At 34.2% G+C, this 11,504-nt stretch overlaps 2 protein-coding genes across 4 annotated transcripts; both read left to right on the top strand.

The window, feature by feature from the left end:
- The first annotated feature begins 2,574 nt into the window (after positions 1-2,574).
- LOC108215590 (protein GAMETE CELL DEFECTIVE 1, mitochondrial) lies at positions 2,575-7,383 on the top strand. 3 transcript variants are annotated; one of them, XM_017388095.2, is made up of 4 exons: positions 2,575-3,397; positions 4,850-5,039; positions 5,171-5,414; positions 7,133-7,383. In XM_017388095.2, the coding sequence occupies exons 1-3, from the start codon at positions 2,712-2,714 to the stop codon at positions 5,393-5,395; spliced, it is 1,101 nt and encodes a 366-aa protein (XP_017243584.1). In that variant the 5' UTR covers positions 2,575-2,711; the 3' UTR covers positions 5,396-5,414; positions 7,133-7,383. The 3 variants fall into 3 exon arrangements, with proteins under 3 accessions (XP_017243584.1, XP_063947967.1, XP_017243585.1); XM_064091897.1 differs by having other exon boundaries at positions 2,591-3,397; positions 7,142-7,383; XM_017388096.2 differs by having other exon boundaries at positions 2,592-3,397; positions 7,040-7,383.
- Positions 7,384-7,768: 385 nt separating this feature from the next.
- On the top strand, positions 7,769-10,853 carry LOC108217681 (ABC transporter G family member 26). The gene is made up of 9 exons (XM_017390559.2): positions 7,769-8,160; positions 8,297-8,580; positions 8,670-8,825; positions 8,919-9,102; positions 9,187-9,465; positions 9,540-9,824; positions 9,919-10,203; positions 10,291-10,398; positions 10,509-10,853. The coding sequence occupies exons 1-9, from the start codon at positions 7,945-7,947 to the stop codon at positions 10,776-10,778; spliced, it is 2,067 nt and encodes a 688-aa protein (XP_017246048.1). The 5' UTR covers positions 7,769-7,944; the 3' UTR covers positions 10,779-10,853.
- Positions 10,854-11,504: the final 651 nt, after the last annotated feature.

Here is an 11,504-nt window from a genome sequence, read left to right as displayed (position 1 = left end):
TTAATAAAAAATTTACTATTAGTTAGATAAAAATTAATTTGGGCCGCCCTCCCCTCAAGCACAATACTAATCAAGAATCATTTACCTTACGATAAAATTATAATTATAATTGGAAAAATATATTATAGCTACCGTATTTTTCTTAACTACTTAGAATTTTATATATTTTAGTTATTATATTTTTTTAAGACTCCTATTTCTTAACTGTTTAGAATTTTTATTTTTTTTAAGATTCCTATTTCTTAACTACTTAGAATTATATCTCTTTTATGATTACTATATTATCTTTAATAAAATAAAACTATAAATTTATAATTTTTGAAATATAAGAATTGTACTTCTTTAATAATTTGTATATTAATGTATAAAAAAATAAGAATTATATTACGTTTATGATTCCTAAATAAAAAAATTAAAAACCCTTCTTCTAGATTGTAGAGTTACACTTAGAATTCAACATCAATAAGAAAAGAGTTGTATTACTTTTAGAATTCTTGAACCTTATTTTTTGAATTATAATTATATTTTCTCTCCGAAATTTAAGAAAAATCAGATATATTAATGTATAAAAAAATAAGAATTATATTACGTTTATGATTCCTAAATAAAAAAATTAAAAACCCTTCTTCTAGATTGTAGAGTTACACTTAGAATTCAACATCAATAAGAAAAGAGTTGTATTACTTTTAGAATTCTTGAACCTTATTTTTTGAATTATAATTATATTTTCTCTCCGAAATTTAAGAAAAATCAGAAGACTAAATCGAGCAATTATAGAAACGCCCGCATCCTCCTTTATATATATATATTGATAATCTATACAATATTGAGTCTATTAATATTGTATTGTTAAACAGTTTCAAATACTAAAAACACTTATAACAATACATTAACATATAATATTTCATTAAAAAAATTATAATGATGTTATAAATAAAATTATAAATATACAGTTTTGAATATCTTTTTTTAACAAGAACCTTCATATAATTCTTTTTAACTTTAACGTGTTCAATTTCAATATAAATACGAACCATTACATAACTTTTTCTAACTCTAATCTTAAAAGTTATTATTGTCAAAAAAATAAAGATTGCAAAATTACGTTTGAAATTCGATTGATTAGATTACTGAATCTTTCAAAGGTATTACACGATTGACTATGTTTGGAAAAGATTTGAATTTTCTGGTTTTTTTTATTTTTAAATCTACGTGTACTAAATTCGAATTAAATGCACTAATATATATATATATATATATATATATATATATATATAATTTAATTAAGATTCAATCCATTAATACTAAAATACTAATAAAATGATGTTAAAATTTAAATTATAAATAATAAATTACGAATTCTATTTCCGCCCGTGCTTTGCACGGGTTAAAGGTTAATATAAAATAATAAGTGCTAGTATGTCTTAGTGATTTAGGTAATTTATTTTCAGTGTCAACTCCAATAGTAATCTCTATATTTGTTCTCCTAAGATTATTTTAATAAGAAATTTGAGAGAGAAGGGGAAAAGCAGAGAATAGACAAAGAAAGAAGGAGAGAGATGATTATATTATTCATAAATATTAAACTAGGGGTTACTTATAAATAGGTAATGGTTAGGAGAATTAAGGTTGTGCTAGTGATTTAGGATAACAGTAGGATAGTGCTGGAGTGCATTTTTTTTGACACATTACTTAAATATGAGTTTAGGACATCATATAGGTAACCTATTGGACTTGCTCCTAGAGCATCTCCAACCATTAAGACTCCTTAGCTAAAATCTTAATTATCATACTAAAAATAAAAATTATAGCTAATGGCTTCAAAAATTCACTTTCCAACCATCCCCACTTGTTATCTATAATTATATAATTATAACCAACCTCTAATGGATGACTATATTTGTCGATCCATTGCAGCTCTGTAAGAAATCTGTAGGATGATTACACATCACTTATTAATTAAAGTGATATATTCTATTTATAACAATTAAAATATTAATAACATACTATTTTTAAATTATAGTTAACCAATATAGCTATACTCGAGTCCAATTTAGCCAATAATTATAGCCAACACTGGAGATGCTCTTATAAGTTAAGAAAGCAATTCTTCGTTACTCCACAAAACAAAATTTTAGTGCATTTAGTAACGGGTGCTTCTAGTGAATAAACATTACGAGTAGTTTGGTATTTTTAGCGTTTTTTGTTTAAATTTCCATTAAAATAACTCCATGCAGATCAAGAAACACGAATAATAGTTAAAGAAAAATGCGAAGGAAGTCAGCAATCTTTTATAGTCATTTTTAATTTTAAAAGGTAATATTGATAAATATTTTTCATCAAGTGATTTTTAAAAAAAATTGTTAAATAGATTTTACATGTTCCTTATTTTGATTACTATTTATTTAAAAATATTAGTCATATTTTAAATAGAATTTATTTCATTTAAAATTCTTAACTTTATTTCATTTTGTATATCTTGACAATTTATTCTGAATATAATTTGTTTTATACTGAATATAATTTTTATAAGCTAGGAATATATATAATATTTATTTTTTAAGCTAGTAAAATACCTCCTCTATCTCACGAGTCACGAGTGTAGATGAAAGCGTTGGGTAATTCTAACTCTCCACTCCATTTCGAAATCAGCCACCTGTAACGCCGAGATCCCCAAAACCCTAAAAACCCTAACACTGGGATTCTTGAAAATGCGATTTCTTAGCCGTTTGTTACTCCACAGCCCGCTCAAATCCACCGCCGCCGCCACTCACCTCCCCTCTACTTTCCGGCTCTTCTCATCCGCCGGCGGCGGCGGCGGCGACGACTTTTGGAACGACGCGACGCCGTCAAACTGGACTATGGGACTCACCAAAGAGCACTTCGACGGTGAGGCCGTCGGCCGTAAAATCGATACTCCGGAAGAACCTCCTTCGCAGCCTTCGCAGCCGCAGCAAACTCCGCCGCGGCCGCAACAATCTCCATCGCAGCCGCGACCGAAGGCCGGCCCCACCGCGACGACGCAGTTCGCGAATGCGCAATGGACGGAGAAGGAGATTGATCTGATGAGGGATATCGAAACGGCGAATAAGAAAGGGAAGGCTTTTGTGGACGGCTGGGGAGAGAGGTTAAAGGAAATGAGTGTGCTGCTGAAGCAAGTGAGGGAGCCAGGTGCGCGAGGCTCGTATTTGAAGGACTCCGAGAAGGCGGAGATGTATAAGCTGCATAAGGAGAATCCGGAGGTGTATACAGTGGAGAAATTGGCTAAGGATTATCGGATTATGAGGCAACGTGTGCACGCGATTTTGTGGCTCAAGCAGGATGAGGAGGAAATGGAGAAGAAACTTGGTTATCCGTTGGATGATTCCGTGGAGTTGCTGCTTGATACTTGTCCTGAGTAAGATGTTCTTTTTCTTGATGAATGAACTCATTCAATGTCTCATTTGCTTGTTAATTGTGAAGTCATTGTATACTTATTTGCAGGGCCGTTCCGTGTTATATACGGGCCCTGGGCGAAATGTAAAAAATAGGCCCTCGATTTTTTCTTCATTAATCCTATATGATAAAGCGAATTAAAATTACAGAAAATATGATATCATATCAATGATAACGGAACTAATATTTAGCAAAATAAGCAAAAAACAGGCCTTTACTTGTATTAGGATCCTATTAGAAATTGATAATTGCACAAATAACACATACTAAAATTCACGATGAGACAAGTAAAAGGACACATTTATAACAATTTTGATTTTTATATAAAATACATGAACATATATTATTAATATATCTGAATTTTGGGCCCCTTTGAAGGTATGGGCCCTGGGCGGTCGCCCTCTTTGCCCTCCCTCTGGGCCGGGCCTGCTTATTTGTCTGCATTGAAAACTTAGGTATATTGCTAGTGGTTTGGATTATAAGCAAGTGAGTCTAGTAGACTAAACTGATGTTTGGAAACTAACAGTCTTCTTAATTGAGAAGCATATTTACAATGTAAATGGATAATAGCAGATACCCTAAAGTCAGTTAATTAGGGTCGGGGGTTGGACCAGTGTCGACACATGAATAGAGGCTAATAAATTATCCCAAAAAAAGGAAAATAGAAGTAAATAAATTATGAGATGTGAATGGACCATAGATGAAACATGTTCAAGTATGTAGAGTCTAAGACTGTGGGTTATAAATTATAATCAATTAGCTGAACTAGAGGGCTGGACCATGTGTTTTGAGCAAACCTCTCGGTTATACTTTGTGAGTTTGCTTTTTCTTTAAAGTTGGGGCTGTTGACTGTTGAGGTGCATACACTAGTACTTTAACCTCCGGAGAAGCAATATACTGTTTCATGGAAATTGCATCTACCTATCAAGGTTGTGCATCAAAACATTTTTCATTGGCAGATTTTAGGGTTGTCTTGTTTCAGTCGTAATATTTGAATGTCTATGCTTCCGTATGTAGTGGAGAATTCGGGCATACCGTCTTCTTCGATGGCTAAATAGTTGGTTTAACATGTATGTCACTTAATGAAACTAAAAGATGTTTGAATTTCAACAGAATCAGTAGGTTGTATTAGATTGTGAATTGTTAGTGCGCAGATAGTAATTGTTTCCTAGATATGAGATAACTGATTGACGTATGTTTGTATAATTTATGGCACCTTGAAAGGTTATTATGCACAAAACCAATGATTAGTTGGTAGGAATCCTAAATACTCATTTTGTCTAATTAAATTGTTGATATCATTTTGCTTAAGTAATTAGATATAGATGAGTTCATGTATAACAGGGGAAAACCCTCTAACAGTAATCCATCACTAAGGCGTGGCTCTTATCTTCCAGCTATTTTGCTTTTGCAGGTTTTTCTCTTCTAGCGACAGAGAATTTCATGTTGCTTCCCTTCCTTACAAGCCAGATTTCAAGATCATGCCTGAGGGATGGGATGGCACTACTAGGGATCCAGATGAGGTTCACTACGAGATTTCCATGAAGGAGGATGAAATGCTATATCAGGAGTTTGTTCAAAGAATGAACTTCAACAAAATGAAGGTATTTTCCATGATCCGTTAACATGTTTTCATGTTAGGCTGTTTCCTTTGATATACTCTTTTTTATCCACCACCATCATCTGCTCATATTCAATTCAAACTGTTGACATTTTGTTTTGCTAATTTTAACAGATGGCTAAGCAAATCAAATGCCACAAATACAGTCGAAGACGTCCGAATGATGGGTGGAACTTCACTATTGAAAAGATGGGGCCTCGTGGAAAGCGTGGAAATGGCGGTGGCTGGAAGTTTGTTAGTCTAGCAGATGGGTCAAGTCGACCTCTCAATGAATTGGAGAAGATGTTCGTTAAGAGGGAGACTCCTCGCAGGCGGAGAAAACTCATTGAAAAGGATTAAAATGGTACCTAGTTCACAGGTAGATAGCTTCTATCATCTAACGACAGTAGGTAATTCTGGTCATGACTTTTGTCGGGCGAGAGATGAATTTTTTGAGTTGCTACTTGCTTGGCTGCTAGCTTAGTGTTTTTACTAAGGTTGTGAATTATGCTTCAAGCATCTGTAGCAGCCACTTATACATGACAAGTTCCTTTGTCCAAATATTGCTTTTATCATAGAGGTTCTTATTGCAAATATTGATCAGCGTTAAAACCAGTGTTATTAAACGCGATATGCGCACCGAAGCGCAAAGGCCTTACGGGGCATAAGCGCAACGCGCAATGCGCAAAGCGCGGATTCATCGAAAACATGTAAAATATACATATTTAGACAATATATATTGTAAAACATTATATACTTATAGATAATAAAACATTAATAAGCAAAAGTCAGTCATCAAAAATGATAATGCAACCAGAATACCTAGAAATTCAAAGCCTAGAATAGTTTAAAGGCAGAGTGGAAAAGAAATGCGAAGTTATCCGCTAAATCACTAATCATCTTCTTCGTCTTCATCAATATTCACAAAATCATCTTCTTCACTATTTTGATTTGGATCTTCAACATATTCAATTTCTTGTTCGTCATTCTCAATGATATATATATATACCCTATGTATATGCATGTATATATATGTATCTTATGTATATATATGTATATAGCTTATGTATCTGCTACATATCTATATGTACATATATATATATCATATATGTATATACAAGTATAAGAAGATGAGGTATATGTATGCTTATCGTATGTAATTAAGAGAGAGAGTTCAGAACAAGAAAAAAAGTATAATTAAAACTTAAAAGAGAGAGTCCAGAGGAAAAAATAAGTAGATTTGCCCAGTTATGTTTGTTTCTCGGCTGCTAGGTAGTGTTTTTAGGGTTTTTTTATGACCCGTGTCTATTTAAAGAGCTTAGTCAATGGCCCAGTCAAGTCAGTCAACCTCCTAGTGAATTGTTACAGAAAAGCGCGCTTTTTTTGCGCTTTTCGCATCTCGCTTAATCCCAAGAAGCGCAGAAATGCGCTCGCATCATTGAACTCGCATCGCATATACAAAGCGATGCGCATCAGCTGCGCTTCGATGCGCTTCTCGCTTATGCGCGCGCATATGCGCGCTTTTAACAACACTGGTTAAAACTTGTAAAGCATGGAACAAGTTAAAGATGAATTGTATAACCAAAGGAAAACAGTCAATAATACTGCTGTGTAACCTTGTGCTTTTTTTGCAGTCTTTATTAATTGTTCACGTTGTACCCTTTTCTGTCTTTGGAGTGTTGCAATATTTGTTTCGGAGATTCATAGAATTTCATTCACCAACTTAAACTATTTACAAATTACTTAAAAGCAGTTAACACATGAGCATGCACTTTTCATCCAGTGTGGTAGGACTTTGTTTTGACATTGTGTTACATTGCAAGTCTTAATTACATTAAGCGTTAAAAATCAGGCTTTGCATATAACCGTACTTAGTTTCCATTTTGTAATATAATGATACAACTTGTTGGTTGATTGATTGCTGTCTGCATTCTGAAATTGCAACCTTATATGTTTTCTTGTTTATTAATCTGGAAATTTCAACCTCATATTGTATGTCTGAAGATATTGATGGAACTCTCCTCCACCTAGCCACCTGGTTTTTTCAAGACAGCAACATCTGCCTCTTGTGATTTATTCTCAGTTTCTTTTGTTTAGATTTTGTAGAATGTCCATTGGTCAGTGAAGGGCTCGGGGACCTGGAAGTTGCAACTGGGATTTTGAAGGAGGACCTGGAAGTTGCAATCTATCTATAATATTGACCACTCTTTATCTGTTGTTTTTGAATGTAAATTTAAACAATTAACTCAACTATTCAGTACTGTGTAAACTTATATTTGTTTCTTTTGCTAATAATCGAAATGATTATTTCGGTTCAGCAGTATAACTGAATAAACATTAGTTTGGTATTTTTAGTGTTTCTTTGTTTAAATTTCCATTAAAATTACTCCATGCAGATCAAGAAACATGAATAATAGTTTTAAAAAAATGTGAAGAAAGTCAGCAATTTTTGTGTACATGTTAAAGTTTCTGAAGAAAAATTTGGGTTTTTTAGAAATGTTAAATAATGGAAGGGGCAACAATTGTGATCAGGTAGATGTAAACAAATAGAGAAGGATGATCAGACTTTCATGAAACATGTACAAGTGAAAGAAGTCCATAATTCAAGCCTCTTGCAAGACTTGTGCAACAATCTCAACTCCTACTCTTGTTTTTGGCTTGCATGTTGGTGAATCATGAATGTGGTGCCAAGGGTGTGCTACAACTAAACTAGCAAGAAGAAGCTTGTTACATGCAATTAAGTTGGCATACAAAGCATGTGGCTCAACAATTACATCTTTCTATATTCTATTTAGGCATCTCTTAGGTATGTCATAGTTGATTCCTACACATTAGCTAATCACAAACAAATATTATGAATCTCCTCAAGGAAGATAGGCAGAGATAATTGTGAGTGTCAAACCAAGAAAATGGAAGATGCAAGACAAGATGAAATTGAGGACTCATCGTCGCTGGCCCCTCCATCTCCGGGATCTATGCAGATTTCAGGGAGAAATGGCTTTGGCCACAACATAGATTACATGTCGCAAGTCTACCTCAGAAGCAGGAGCTGCTCGCAGATTGATATAGAATTAGAGGACACCTCAAATGCCACCGACGACCGCCCACTTCCTATATTTCTCAAGGTATACTTTCTATTCTTGCTACAATCTATTTTGCATGTCTGTTTAAGCATTTTGATCTTGGATAATGTTGTACTCTTATGTAGAACTCCTAAAATCTGTTTGAATTGTGCTGAAATTTTCTAGCTGTGTACTGCAGTTTCAAGATGTGGAATATAAGGTGAAAACAAGTCAAGCTACTTCTGCTAACCCCCTGAAGGCAGTTGCGACAAAAGTAGCCTCACAAATTAATCAAGACGATTACAAACACATTTTGAAGGGTATTACAGGGAGTGTCGGCCCTGGTCAGGTTCTTGCTTTGATGGGTCCTTCTGGTAGTGGGAAAACTACCATGTTAAAGGTTATAGGGGGGAGACTGCAATTCAATGTTAAAGGAACTATCACATACAATGACATTCCTTACAGTCCAGCTCTTAAAAGGAGGTTAGATATATATTTTAGTAAGCAAAGAAGTAAGAAACTTGACAGAACAGTTCTTTGGTTAACTTTGTACTGCATTGATTCTTTATCAGGATTGGTTTTGTGACACAAGATGATATACTTTGGCCACACCTGACAGTGGAAGAAACTTTAATATTTGCTGCATATTTGAGACTCCCAGGAAGCATGACTCGAAGGCAGAAATACGAAAGGGTTGGCATGATAATCAGAGAATTAGGCCTTGAAAGGTTTGAAAGGATGTAGATTTTAATCATTGTGAAGCCTCTATCACACATAATTTTCAATTATCATAACATATGCTTTCATTTTTTATTATTTAGATGTCGAAATACATGCATAGGAGGAGAATTTATTAAAGGAGTGTCGGGGGGAGAAAGAAAACGAACTAGTATTGGTTATGAAATCCTGGTTGATCCATCATTATTGCTTCTTGATGAACCAACTTCTGGCCTCGACTCCACCTCTGCCAACCGGCTCCTCCTCAGCCTTCAAGACGTGGCAAAGGTACTAAAAGTATTTTTTCCATCTCAATTTGTCAAGGTGTATATGATTTGGTCGGGTTTCATTGATTGTACAATTGGCCTTTAGGCAGGAAGAACAATAATCACAACCATACACCAGCCCTCAAGCAGAATGTTTCACATGTTCCACAGGGTTCTTTTGTTATCAGAAGGCTATCCTGTGTATTATGGGAAGGCCAGAGATGCAATGGATTACTTCTCCTCATTACAATTTATCCCAGAAATAGCCATGAATCCTGCAGAATTTTTGTTGAATTTAGCAAATGGTCAGATGAACGACATTACTGTCCCTGATGATTTACGTGCTCATCAGGGGACTCTCGAATATGAGAAGGCTGTACTCAAGGTAACCTTTTTCTTTCTGATGTCTTAGTTTGAGATTTTCACCATTTTACTCATATGTTGTCTGTGGCATATTAGCATCTGCGACTTAAGTACAAGACACAACTGGAGCCGAAAGAGAAAGAATCATATTGTCAGACAACAAAAGCAGTAGAGCATCTCCAATTAGCCATTCAAGGCAAGAAAGACTGGACAATGAGTTGGTGGGAACAGTTCAAAATACTGAGCAAGAGAACGTATAGAGAAAGATACAGAGATTACTTTGATGTGTTAAGACTGGCTCAAGCACTTGGAGTTGCAGTCCTGTTAGGTCTTCTCTGGTGGAAATCCAGCATCGATACAGAAGCTCTCCTTCGAGATCAGGCAATATTAGTAGTTTCTGCTTTATTCTAGATTACAAGGCTCAGTTCCCTCTATAAATATTTTTAAATGTTGTATAACATGCATTACACTGCAGATTGGCTTGATGTTTTACATCTGTATTTTTTGGACATCCTCATCATTGTTCGGAGCTGTTTATGTTTTCCCCTTTGAGAAACTCTATCTGGTGAAGGATAGAAAAGCGGACATGTACAGAATAAGCGTATACTATGTGTGCAGCACATTGTGTGACATGGTAGCTCATGTTCTGTATCCAACAGTTTTCATGACCATACTGTACTTCATGGTGGGCTTAAGGCGAACGGCTGAATGCTACTTTCTGACAGTGGCTGCAATCTTACTGGTAGCTATCACGAGCCAAGTAAGCCTGCAATACTACTACTCAAATTCCTATGATTTACCATTTTTCGACATGAATCAAAGTTAGCATAATGATTCTGAAACTCAGGGAGCCGGAGAACTATGTGGCGCCATAGTAATGAGTATAAGAAGGGCCGGAATGATTGCTTCTTTGGTACTTATGCTGTTTCTTCTCACTGGAGGCTACTATGTCCAGGTTTTCACATATCTGAAAACATACCTAATACAATTTTTTATTTTATTTTTTTTGTGTCTGGATATGAAAAACAAACAATTTAATTTCTTTATACTGTTATCTGGCTGCAGCATATACCAAAATTTATGCGATGGTTGAAGTACGTGTCGTTCATGTACCACGGATTCAGGCTGCTGCTGAAAGTGCAGTACTCAGGGGACGAATTATTCGAGTGCAATAGCATTGGAGGATGCAGGACATTGCAGAGTTCTCCTTCATTCGACACTGTGAATTTGAAAGGTGGCTTGCAGGAAGTCTGGATCTTATTAGCAATGTCATTAGCTTATCGTTTCTGCGCTTACATTTGTCTTCGTAGAAAAATCACCAACTATCAGCTTTAAACCATGTATCTTTCCTGCAGTGATCAGAAACTTGCATGTCAGTGAGAATTATGACAACATTTGAAGATAGTATCATATTTAAATCTTTTCAAAAGTTAGAATTGTTTGAGATGTCATTGTAATATTTATTTTCAAAATTTGAATATTCTATATACAAAATAATATGAAAACAAAACCGCTATTTGCTTAACTCGTGTTTTATTTTAGGGAAGATCTTGATCAGTTATGTTAAGTTAGTAAAATCATTTATTTATCAAAAAAATAAATTACAAGACAAGTAATTTCAAAAGAATACAAAACGATTTTAAAATCGAGAAAAGAGAATCTAAAAAAAAAACTTCTGCATTTTGTATATCAAAATTTGATGATATTTTGTAATAATAGAATCCTGTATTTATAAAAGTAATTTTAGTTTTATATTAACATAAGTTTTAATTGTTGTTAATTATCTAAATATAACTTTTGGGCATCAAATCCTTTAAGATTTTCAGAACAATTTATGTCATGGTTGTGTGTTCCATGTCTGTTATGGGAGAAAGATGTACTCCATAACTCTACATGCTCTGAAAATTAAATTCTCTAACATGTTCTGAAATCACATTTTTCTAAAAAAAATCATAATAAAGACACAATAATTTAGTAAACAGCTCTATAAAGAAAAGAGAAAAAGGGGTAACTGGGACCCAGTGAACATTATTTTGTTTCTTAATTAATTATTAATATATT

Source organism: Daucus carota, chromosome 4, assembly GCF_001625215.2.
Source record: "Daucus carota subsp. sativus chromosome 4, DH1 v3.0, whole genome shotgun sequence".
Classification (NCBI taxonomy): Eukaryota; Viridiplantae; Streptophyta; class Magnoliopsida; order Apiales; family Apiaceae; genus Daucus; species Daucus carota.
The sequence above is the reverse complement of the archived record's forward strand: the minus strand, read 5'-3'. Positions and strand labels throughout refer to the sequence as shown.

Coding starts and splice junctions, on each gene's coding strand:
- LOC108215590 (XM_017388095.2), top strand. CDS start 2,712: ATGCGATTTCTTAGCCGTTTGTTACTCCACAGCCCGCTCAAATCCACC. Junction 3,398..4,849: donor CTGCTTGATACTTGTCCTGA/GTAAGATGTTCT, acceptor TTGCTTTTGCAG/GTTTTTCTCTTCTAGCGACA. Junction 5,040..5,170: donor TGAACTTCAACAAAATGAAG/GTATTTTCCATG, acceptor TAATTTTAACAG/ATGGCTAAGCAAATCAAATG.
- LOC108217681 (XM_017390559.2), top strand. CDS start 7,945: ATGGAAGATGCAAGACAAGATGAAATTGAGGACTCATCGTCGCTGGCC. Junction 9,466..9,539: donor ATGAGAAGGCTGTACTCAAG/GTAACCTTTTTC, acceptor GTGGCATATTAG/CATCTGCGACTTAAGTACAA. Junction 10,204..10,290: donor TGGTAGCTATCACGAGCCAA/GTAAGCCTGCAA, acceptor TCTGAAACTCAG/GGAGCCGGAGAACTATGTGG.